The sequence below is a fragment of the Danio rerio genome, chromosome 21 (assembly GCF_052040795.2).
Source record: "Danio rerio strain M-AB ecotype USA chromosome 21, GRCz13ab, whole genome shotgun sequence".
Taxonomy (NCBI): domain Eukaryota; kingdom Metazoa; phylum Chordata; class Actinopteri; order Cypriniformes; family Danionidae; genus Danio; species Danio rerio.
The window spans coordinates 19581830-19594270 of record NC_141041.1 but is presented as its reverse complement, the minus strand read 5'-3'; the positions used below and the strand labels follow the sequence as shown (position 1 = coordinate 19594270).

Genomic DNA, 12441 nt, shown 5'->3' with positions numbered 1-12441 from the left:
TACGGTTTGTAATGTAGAGTCATAGAGTATAAGAGTGACTTTGTGATGTAATTAGATCCAGTGTTAAATTAATATTTAAACCTATACCTACCTGTTTGTTCAGATAGCAGGGATGGAAACAAAACACATCAATTATGTGCATTTACCCACATTTATTAACGACGCAAACTTTTAGAAACTATATAAATGAAACAACAAAAGTTCAAAAACAAAAAAGGAAAAAAAAGTTTTATAATCTCACAAATTAAGATTTGTAAAAGTCAGTAGGTGTTTCATAAAATATGTAACACATATTTAATAAATACATATTATAACACACAAACATTACGAAGCTTAACTTTTTTATTTACTTTTTTTTATTCAGTGTATTTGTATTTCCAGTATTCCTGGCCTTCCTGCACCCTAGTCTATCTCATCAAAATCAACAGTTTCTCCATTTTTGCAATTTCCACTTCCGCTCCAGTAGATGGCTCCTTGCCCTTCTCCTCCTGTGAAGCCAAAGAGACGAAAAAAGTAGAGGTGAGAGGACTGACCACCCTGTGAGCTCTGTTAAGATACTCAAGGATACTGCTATCCAGAATCCATAGAATCCAGATCCTCACTAAGGAAGGTTAAATAAATAAATATAATAAATTAAATAATTAAACGCAGTATGTAACATATTAGTAATTGCAACAGTATTGATCAATTAAGGTAGGACACTATAGAAAAAAAGGACTACAATGCATAGAATTCCTGCAAAATACACTTTTAAGTGTTCCCTTTTGTCATCCATTAAGCATTTGTGTATGAGTACAAACCCTTTTGATTTTTATAGCAAATTTTATGGCTAAATTGTGTTCCTGACCGGACGCGCCCCAGCACAAACCTATCGCGTGGATCGAGCACGCCGTTGTTATTATTAGGAGGAAAATAAATATATTTATGCTTTTTTAGAGTCAAACACTTTGGACAACGCTTGAACAAAGTTTAAGACCTCATAAAAACGTGATTAAGACTTTTTAAGGGCCTTAATTTTCTCATAATTGATTTATCAACTTTTAATACTTTAAAATGTATGCAAATTTGCATAATGAATTTATAAGTGAATAACCATACATTTAACAAAACAATCCCTCAGTTGCATAAACATAAATATACCATTAGAAAACTTAATAAATTTAGCAAATCTTAATGTAATCAATCAACTAGGTAGTATGTCAAAAACTATTAATGATTTTATAACCCTGTTCACCTGCAGTATTTTGCCTTTAAGCATGCCAATAAATAATATTTGTATATATCTGCATCTGTAACCTTGGGGTTCTTGCGGAGGTTGGGTGAGAGCTTGAGGCTGATGACAAGGCCACGGTCATTGCCTACGATGATGATGGGATGGACAGGGTTGAATTCAATGCATGTGAGGTGTCTCTTAGTAGAAACTACTCGTTGCTGGCAGAGAGCTTCAAATCTGTTGATGCTGAGGTCAAACACGTGAACCTGAGAGACAAACAGTGAAGGAGCTTTATTCTTAATCATCAATCTGTGTTGCATGAGTTTACAATGTGATGTTTTCACTGTTAGGTGACAATAGTATAAGTACTGCCCCAGAACATTCAATCGATCGATCTCTTTAATAGAATCTGAACGCAGCCTTTATAATGCAAGCTGAAACTAATATCAAACCCAATGCATTCAATGGAGCTAGTGACTGGAATGGAGCTGTGGGGTTAGGGGTGGGGTTAGGTGAGCCCATTAAAAAACATTGCATGCAGCACAGATTGCAACTGCACCAGGTCTGTATCCAGACCCCTCTCAATCAATAAGTCAATGTACATACAGTCCAAAAAATAAACACACCAGAAAATATATTTTCTAATCAAATGCAAATATATCTTCTTATTAAACAGAAAGTATTACTTCTCTACCATAGATTTTTTAAGTATACATATTTCACTGGACTATTAATAAAGTCTCATGAATCCACAGTTGTGTAAAAAAGACCAAAGGTCAAGATCATGATTATAACTTTTAGTTGAAAATTATAAAATTTGTCTTTGAAAATAAACAAATGAATAAAAATCTTTAAAGGTTTGTCTTAGAGGAAGGTTTGGTGACAGTTTACCTTTCCATCAGCAGTGACTGCAGCAAAAACAGTTGAAGAATATGGAGCCCAGGCCACATCCATAACTGAAGATTTCAGGTCAAAAGTGAACACTGGAGAGCTTTGAGATAAATAAACAAATTTATTTACATAGAAATCTCTTTACAGTAACATTTGAACAATCACTTTGAAAGAGCAGGATATTTAACAATAATGCAAACTTTTAAATCCTGCCCCTTAAACTTCCATAGTATGTGATTTAGTGTAAAAAAATTGTGCTAGATTTTACAAGCTGAAATCTCAACTGTTGTTTGCATGGTATTATTACAAACTACACTGTTAACGTCTATTATATAAACACACTTCTGATAAACCTACACAGGGCTCGAAATTTATCTTTTGCTTGGTAGCGCTGGTGGTCCTAACTTTAAAAATTTAGGAGCACCAGCCAAAATTTAGGTGCACCAACCAATAATGAGCCCAGTTACTACAAGTTTTATATTAACAGTTTTATAGAATCTGAAATCAACACTAATCAAAACTAACAAACTAAAAAAAATCTGCATGCCCCACCAACCCTGCACGCACTGCTTGACATAAATTAAACTTAATAATAACTATGCTGTTCTCACAGGTGGGGTCTGATATCACACAGATGCTATTTATTTATTTATTAAGACTTGCTATTTTTTGCACATGTCATCTTAATAGCAATAACGATTTTTTCATGAGCTGCAATATTAGTTTAAAGTCAGTGAATGCAAGGCCTTTAGAAATGGTGTATGTGATGTATGTGAGTCCATTTATTAAAGATTACACAACATTACAGTGTATGCAGTGCTTTATTTTACATATAGCTGCCACTTGCAATCCTGACAGCATCATAAAAATTAAATGAAAGATTAAACAGCACCTTCCATGTTTAAAATGTGTAGATGGGCAAACGCTGTTACCTGCAAACTCCATCCCACAGGCTTTACAGTGAATGCTATAGTCATTTTCATAGTGGACTTTAACCCAATGGAAGTCGTTTATCCACTCTTCGTATAAAATGTAGATGGTAGATTAATTCATGATTTGTAACTTTAGGTGGTTTTTAAAACAAAATCTGCCCGTGTTGTTTTCATTCTCTCTTTACCAATTTACATTTTCGTGGTTGTAGCTTCCTGTCATCAGAAAGCAGAAGGCATAGAATGAGAGATTGACAGCTGATGTAAACCAGCCTAGAGCAGTGGGGAAATCAGAAGAGCTTGGTGGCGGGGCAAGCATTGCAGACTTTGTTTACTGCAGAAAGATGACATGACAACTGTTTTAAATCATTCCTGAGCATTGCGCTTGGAGTGTCAGGTGCAAAGATGCATTCTGCGTGAATGTGTTCTAAATCCAAACATGCGGTGAACATTTTGCAGTGAAAACCTTTCACACGTACTATGCAATACAAAATTTTAAGGTCCCAAATACATTTTGAGGTTGCATAGATAAAATTTCAGGCACATATGCGTTCAAAACGGTCGCAATTTCGAGCCCTGCCACAATTCAAAATCTGTGCCAGTTGAGCAAACTTGAATAGACAACAAGCACAGGAGCTCTCTGCTGGCAGTAGCGATCACATCACTAAGACATGCTCATTTTTTAAGGATGAGAAAGACATACTCAGTTGTTTCATCCCAGATGTTTACCCTCCAGTCCATGCCACAAGTGATGAAAACTTTAGGATTGAAGGGATTCCACCTCACACAACTAACCATCCTAAAATGGGCCTCATAGGTCTTTATAAACCGAGTGTAGTGTGTGGAGCCCTGCGAAACACAAACACACATTACTGGTTAAATATTCAAATACTATTATATAGACCGCTTAATTCTCCACTAGTGTTTCTAAAACTTTGCAGAGGCATTAATGGCAGGGTCTACAAAGTAATCCACTCCATTTTCATGTCTTAAAGTACATGTGAAAGCAAAATTTACATGGTTTATATATTTTTTTAGAAGAACAATTAATCCAAACAAGTTAATTGACTGAAAAAAGCTTTAAAACCAATGTCATACACAATGTGGTACACAGTAACAAAACTACTTGTGGTCTGTCAAAATGAATAGTTTGAACGCTAGTAAACCCCTGGCTGGCAGAATTAGAAAGGGAAATAAACTCTCTGTGCTCCTGGGATAGCAGTGCAAAAACAGACAGTAAATAAAACACATCGCCTCTGTTTGATGACAAGGATATTATATAAACAGAGACAGCAACAGCAGACACAACAAGATCCCACTGCCAGATTCAGACAGAGAATAATGTGATGACTCAAGACTGGAGATCTTCAGACAGCAGGATGTTCACAAGGCATATGACCTGCCTAACATATGCTTTAAAAAATGTTTGCTTCATTGATTGACCTTGATGGAAGTGATATTGGCGGTGTAAGCATGGCTGACCTTGTGAATCTTTCCAGCTTCAGTGCCAACAAGAAAATGGTAGGGCTTTTGTTTATGGAAGTCCAAAGTCAATCCAGCTAGAAACAGGGAGACAACTCTTAAGAGGATATAACACATTAATGAATGCAGAAATCTACACCTTGAACACATTCAATCAATTTCAAAGTTTAGCACTGTTCACAACTAGTACAATTAATATAAAGATAACAATAAAGACGTTTTAAAAATCGCCCTGATTGTAATACAGCAGAGTACTGATCACAGCTGTGATATTGTTGCAATCACATTACATTTTTTTTTTGGTTTTCAGCTATTAAGTGATAAAGCACTGACAGCCAGGCAGAATCTATTGAAATGTATTGAAAGCTCACATAATTTAAAGTTATAGACAGCAGTGTGGAGATGCTCAATCTTTGATGTTAGATTTTCTTTTCCTTTTATTTTTAAGACAATGACTATATAAACCTAAATTATATATATTATACTATGTAAATTGTAGCTATGAAAGCCAGGCTAGCAAACTGAAATATAAAAATAAAGGTTCCTAAATGTCCAGTATAGTTTCGGCATCTGAGTATTGCCTCCTTTGAAAATGTTGGCGAACAGGATTTTGTGTTAATTTTATTCCACTATATTGGCTGTAATACATAGATTTCGAGTTTGATTAGACAGATAACACGAGCTGGATTCACTGCTCAGATGCACTAGAAGTAAAGGATGCTGAGGACATCAGCTGGTTACAAAAGTGATGCAAAAATGTAATGCAAAAAAGCTAAAAATAAAAAGATTGTTATTATATGGTTTATATAGAACAAATATAGTTATTGTTGTATTTATAGTTATCGACCTTGGTGTGAATGAACCTTAACTGTTGATTTGTTGATCAATTGGAACTGATGAGAACTACAGTCTGAAATTCAATCTCAGACAGTTTAAAATTTTAATTTTGTTAGGGTGAAATGTATGTATTATTCAATCTGTACAGGTGAAATGAAGAATTGAATAATAGAAATATAAAAGCTGACGACTGATGTGCAGGCTAGTGGCAATAACACTGATACTCTCTCAATATTACTGAATTATTGTACATTTCTGTATCTGTTGATGCATTTCCTGATATTGTGAGTAAAGTCACTGCTAAACTATGAAAGGCAAAGCTAAAGAGGTTCATACCTGTGACAATGACATTGTTAAGGTCATCAGGAACTTTGTCCATTGGTGGGAGCTTGATGATATTGGTGGAGAATAGCTCATACTGAAATCCAAATGACTGGGATCAATAAACCTTACTGTAATGATTTGCTTTACATTCAAAACATAAATATTTACTTGTGTACCTTTCCCAGAGTCCAAGACACCACTCGTCCATCAGCGGACACAGAGAAGAAAGTGTGATTGCCATATAAATCGTCCTCCCACCATTTCACCTGTAACAAAGAAAAAGAAACACAAAATCTATATCCTTCCGGAACTTCTAGAAGTCAAATCCAAATAAATATACAACTATTCAAAAGTCTGATGGGGAAAGATATTTAAAAAAAAAAAAAAAAAAAAAAAAAATATATATATATATATATATATATATATATATATATATATATATATATATATATATATATATATATATATATATATGTATATATATATATATATATATATATATATATATATATATATATATATATATATATATATAGTTTTAATGACAACTCCATTATCTCATCCTTATCCATACCTGCCATACAGTGCCTGAGTGTTTGCCAGAACTGGCCATGCTGTTATAAATGGGCTGATCACCCTTTGCCATCAGGTTGTACACACACACATTGCCATTGAATAAACCCACCGCCACCAGGTGGGACTTTTGCTCATGGATGTCCACACACATTACGCCTGAGTCTGTGTTAAAGAGGAATTCTGGGTGATTGTTGTTTCTCCAAGTGTAGAAGAGAAGCATGCCACACTCCAGTTCAGTAAATTTATCTACACCGGAAAGATAGGATTTCAGACTCATTTAGTTTACATATGAATCTATGTACCCTTCCAGTGCCCTTCAATAATATTGGCACTCTTAAATATGAGCAAAAAAGGCTGGGGAAAATTTGTATTTTTTAAAATTGTCTTTATTATTAAACTTTTGAATCTTTTGCCCAGAATATACTATATAAAACAAATAAACCTAAAGGCACATAAAAAAGCCATTTAGAATAATTTGTTCTGATATAGGTGACCTCATGTTTTTCCTGTTGGAGACTTTCTGACTTCAAGACAAAGCTAATATCTGCAATTGTTCAGTTGTGTATTTTTCCCACTCAAACGATTCTCCATAACATGCATTAGTAACAATAAACAAAGATCTTCTACCAGGCTGAATCATAACGCTTCCAGTTGACTGGAATTTTCTTAGTTATTACCCTGACAGCGGCAATTTGCATTTTCAGGTTTTTTTTCTCTCTATATTTCAAATTTTACATTGTCATAAATGTGTGAGTTTGCCCCATGCATTAGCTTATATTTATACCACTATATTTTTTATAGTTAATCTCTTAGTCACACAGTTGTACCAAAAAAAAAATATATATGTGATTCTTTTAAATATTTTTCTCATAAGAATTCATAATGATGCCTATAATGTGGCACACATATATTCATTCATTAGATGATTTTCTTTTCCGCTTAGTCCCTTTATTAATCCGGGACCTCCACAGCGGAATGAACCGCCAACTTATCCAGCACGTTTTTATGCAGCGGATGCCCTTCCAGCTGCAACCCATCTCTGGGAAACATCCACACACACTTATTCACACACACACACTCCCACACTACGGACAATTTAGCCTACCCAATTCACCTGTACCGCATGTCTTTGGACTGTGGGGGAAACCGGAGCACCCGGAGGAAACGCGAACGTAGGGAGAACATGCAAACTCCTCACAGAAATGCCAACTGACCCAGCCGAGGCTCAAACCAGCAACCCAGCGACCTTCTTGCTGTGAGGCGACAGCACTACCAACTGCGCCACTGCGTCACCCTACATATATTTATAATAATACATTGTTGGTTCTTAATCAGAGCAGTTTTTTTTGTGTCTTAATTCATTTGTTCATACTTTGAGCAAAAGAATAAAAGGTAAAAAATTTTAAACTTTTTTCACAGCCATATTTGTAAAAATAGTGACTTACGTGACCCAAGACCAACAGCAAACAAATCATTGTATTTTTTGTTCCTAGAAACAAACAGACACAAATAATCACTGCAGAGACTTTTTTTTTTACTTAAACTCTAAATAACATCATTTAGTGTGAGATTTACCAGCAGAGGGCGCTCACAGGAAGACTTTTGACTTTATTATACTGAAACTCCCACAGTGGGAGAAGAGTCCCCTTGTCTCCTCGAAATTCATCCGCTTCGTCTTCAAAGTGCTTGAAATCTGAGGTTTGGGTTAAAAAAAAAAGTGTTTAAATTTGATAATTCATTTAATGTAATCAAAAATAAATGGTGTAGGGGTGAAAAGAAACTGTATTTTTATAATTACCTGCAATTATGTCTCCATTTATATTTTCATTCACCGCATATTCAAGAAGCTTGGCCGCTGTAGATAACATGGCCAGGTCATGATCAGACTATAAACAAACGAGGAGATTTTTTTCAGGCACTTTATGTAGGTTAGGTGTTAATAATAATATAAATCTCCTCTTCAGCAGCACCTTAACAAACCAAATCTTACAATTTTATTCTTTTCTACACTACAAGTCAAATGTATTTATAATGTAATAAAACATTTGTAAAAATAAGCTATTATTTTGACCATTCTTTTTATCAAAGATTCATAAAAGTAAAATGTATCACAGTGAGTAATGATGAGTGTGAGTAATAATGGCGAAAATTCTGCTTTTAATCACAGCAATAAATTCTATTTGAAACTACATTCAATAAGAAAAAAGATATTCAAAATCATAATAATATTTCACAATTTCACTGCATTTCTCATCCAATAAATGCAGCCGTGGTAAGCAGAAGCAGCTTCTTTTTTCAAACAGCGGTTCGCAAACTGTTTTCATCAAGTACCACCTCAGAAAATAATTGTCTCTTCAAGTACCACCATAATGACTAGTATTGAAGTCATATTAAGATTATTTATCATTGTCAGCCACTTTAAATACTATAAATAGTTTGAACATTAACACTGCACTGTGCTTACAGGTAAAAAAAAAATCTAATAAAAGGTTGTTTAAATTCAAACGTGCTTTTAACAGTTAATTAAAAATGGCACTTTTTAAAAAAAGTAAAAAGAAAACTGCCGTACTTAAAATGTAAAGTATCATCATATAGTAGCCTATTCACAGCATTATTCTACCAAAAATTGAGTTTTTATTTCTGGCTATTTGCTGTATTTTCTGAATATTGGAATTATGAGAACAATAAAAAAAATAATCTTATCTGTAAAATGCTATGACCTTAAAATGTAAAAACAAAATTACAGCTTTATCTATTGTTACTCACTTTGTCAGTGAAGTCACGCAGAAGTGAAAGATTCCCATGCACCCCTTCTGCTCCCTCAGCTATTTCATTTTCTTTCTCATCCTACAGGACAAAGCAATCACTTTTAACAGCATAACTATGAAAAAAGTAGATTGTTTTAACTGCCCAATAAATGAACTTTTGATATATTGAGATATATATCATTTTCTTGATCAATATGAGATGTACTCTATGTACTGTGTCAGATCATATTGGTTGTCTAATCACCTTCTTTGTACTGCTCGTCCGCTTCTGAAGCTCTTCTTGGTAGAAATCATAGATCTCCCACTGAGAAAGAGCAAACTAACATTTATCTAATTTGCTGCAGATAGTAATTTAAAACTCTTCAAAGGGTTTGTTCACACGAAAAATTAAATTCTGTTATTAATTAGTTCCCTATAATGTTGTTAAAATCCCATGAGAGCTTCGTTAATCTGCTGAACACAAACAAAGATATTTTTGATAAACTCTTAGAGCTCCTTCATCCTCCATAGACAGCAACTCTCCAGAGATGTTGAAAGTTCAGAAAAGAAACCAAAAACTTTGTTCAACTGTAATCATTAAACACCAATAAAACTGTAAAAATTACTATTGCCTCAGGTCAGGATGCACATTTACTACGAGAGATGTGAGTATTGTCATTAGAGTCAGCATATACCACGTAATAGTCATATTATCCATAGTAAACAAGCACATGAAACGCTTTGACAACGTTTGTTGGACTTCTTGACACTGTTGCTGTCTATGGAGGATGAAAGCGCTTTTTAATTTTGTAAATCTTAATTTAATATACTTGTGTTCCAAAGATGGATGAAGGTCTCAGAAGGTTGGAATGACATGAAGGGGACAGGAGTAGTTAATAACAGAAATTAATTTTTTAGTGAACTAACCCTTTAAATTAATTTAGCAAATAAAAAGATAATTTCTCACCTGATTGGCTGTAGCTGAATAGTTTACTAAAAGAGGTTGAGACTCAGTTTGACACGCCACTTCCTACAAAAACATAATTTCAGAATTTCATGTTTTTGTGGCACAAATCTTCTTCTAAGCCCATCACCTTACTGGCTTAGTTGTACATATATAACAGATGAAAGTCAGATGAATGTTTCCTTAAGGCAGTCTCACCCTTGGAGGGTTTATGGTTGTCTGAGTGGCTGTGGTGATGCAGCTGAAGAGGGTTTTGCTTTTCCTGCCAACTTCTTTTTCTGCACACAGTATCTGACCTTCCTCTGAATCTTTGTGGACCAGACTGCCCTCTATTTCAATATCAGGCTCATCTGCAACTGGCTTAAAACAGCATTCCTGAGCAGATTTTAGTGATTCATCAGATGATTTTAATTATCAAGATAAAGGAACAATTGATATTGTGATATTGTAGTAATTTACCTTAAAACTGAATCTCATAAGACTACTGGTTGCTGCATTTAGTCGAGCTCTTCTTAGTACGACTGTCTTTTCACTCAAATTCTTTTAAACACAAAAACATAAAATATATACAAACAATCCAACATAACTATAAGACATTATGTATGCATAGTCAGTCCACAGGTTCGCTCCAGGTTACGCACAGATTCATTCTGCGGCTGTTTCTCCTCAAAACAAAACAGACAAAAACAAAACAAGACATTTTAAAAGTACATTTATAGAGATACATAACAACATTCATTTCTGACTAAAGAGAATACAAAAGCTATGTATATTTTTGAATCTCCATTTATTTCAAGTATGGTAGGTGTCTTCATTTTAAGAACAAATAGTGAAATAACAGGTTTGAAAAGATCTAACACAAAAGTTTCAACGCACACAAAATTATTAATAGCTTTCTGATAATTATGGAAACTATCTTTCTATAAGCTAAAATATCTTAATTTAATAACAATTGATAACGTTAATTTACAGTAAACAGACCCACAGTTGACACATTTTCATTTTTTGAACAACTCTACATGAACAAATAACGACTTAAACATATCGTCCCCAGTGGTTAACAATGGGCTAAAATATCGAACAATATTGCACTAATATTAGATTTTCAGTAAGTTAACAAAAACAGAACCAAAATTAGACACGAGCTTCTAAGTAAAACATCTGGTAGCCTAGCCTAAATTCAGCTTTTAATTCCGAGAAACATTTAAAGAAAATAAACAGTAAGTAAATAAGTAAATAGTAATTCTGAGTAAATAATTTTTAAGGCAAAGCATAATAGCAATAAGCTAACGTTAGCCTAATTCATCGCATTGCTCCCGTTCAAAAACGCTTGATAACTTGAGCTTAATAATATACAGACAGTTCTATACGAAATATTTTTCACACATATTAATCTATAATAACTTACAGACATTTTTCTTATTGGTTATTTCGGTTCTTATCTGTTGTTAGGACGGAGGGTTTTGAAACGGAAAACGCACTTAAAATGTCTCCTCTCTCTGACACTGCTAACGGTCATTCACGAGTGTTTATTGTCATGGCAACAAAATGTTATAACAATCAATCAAACGCATTTGTTGGGCACTGCTTCACCAAGATTACCGGGTAGTATGAATCAAGGTAACCTTAGGCTTTTTCTGCGATACGAAAAGATAATGGAAGTTTTAACACATGTCTTAAAGACCGCTACACTCTTAAAAACAGGTTATCAATCAATTTTAGATGAAGAGTCAAAAGTTTCTAGATTATGTTCTTCACACTAGGAAAACATTGTTCGCCAATTTATTAATTAGTTAGGTTCTTTTAAGAACCAAAATGAGCATGACTGGGGTTTTGGGGCTGCATCTTCAAAATAACATAAAATCATCATACTAGAGAAAATGAGCAAAAAGCTTTGAAATGGACCGTAAGGGGTTGTCCAACTTGTCTCTGACAATTGGGGCGTATTTAATGAGTGAGGTACACAGCCTACAATAAATACCTAGAAGTTTCTGTAAATTAATAATGACATTTTCTAGCATATTTTATAAGATAAAGGTCAAACAAATATAAATTTACCTTAATTAGTACATCTGTGGTGACGCAGTGGCACAGTGGGTAGCCCTCTCACCTCACAGCAAGAAGGTCGCTGGTTCGAGCCTCGGCTGAATCAGTTGGCATTTCTCTGCGGTGTTTGCACATAGAACGTTCCATGTTTACGTGGGTAACCTCCGGGTGATCCGGTTTCCCCCACAAGACATGCGGTATAGGTGAATTCGTTAAGCTAAATTGTCCGAAGTGACAATTCAGTTTCCCAGTGATGGAGATTCAAAGGGCATCTGCTGCGTAAAACATATGCTGGATAAGTTGGCGGTTCATTCCGCTCTGGCGACCCCATATTAATAAAAGGACAAGTCAAAAAGAAAATATATGAATGAATGAATAGTACATCTGTGCAAATGTGTCCCCCTTACCCCTTATCTTCTAGATCAGTCCATC

At 34.5% G+C, this 12441-nt stretch overlaps 1 protein-coding gene across 28 annotated transcripts; it reads right to left on the bottom strand.

Moving 5' to 3' along the window:
- Positions 1–324: 324 nt before the first annotated feature.
- dnai1.1 (dynein, axonemal, intermediate chain 1, paralog 1) lies at positions 325–11894 on the bottom strand. Of its 28 annotated transcripts, none has more exons than XM_087301110.1 (18): positions 11445–11575; positions 10605–10628; positions 10423–10503; positions 10162–10338; positions 9967–10029; positions 9265–9324; positions 9019–9099; positions 8051–8138; positions 7828–7945; positions 7698–7741; positions 6251–6498; positions 5853–5942; positions 5689–5770; positions 4516–4592; positions 3737–3882; positions 2105–2204; positions 1297–1479; positions 325–488 (listed from the first exon to the last, which is right to left on the bottom strand). In XM_087301110.1, exons 3-18 carry the CDS (start codon positions 10438–10440, stop codon positions 408–410), a joined length of 1656 nt encoding a protein of 551 aa, XP_087157236.1. In that variant the 5' UTR covers positions 10441–10503; positions 10605–10628; positions 11445–11575; the 3' UTR covers positions 325–407. The 28 variants fall into 28 exon arrangements, 27 of the variants coding, with proteins under 27 accessions (XP_087157236.1, XP_087157222.1, XP_087157225.1 ...); XM_087301096.1 differs by having other exon boundaries at positions 5689–5785; positions 11372–11518; XM_087301099.1 differs by having other exon boundaries at positions 11372–11518.
- Positions 11895–12441: the final 547 nt, after the last annotated feature.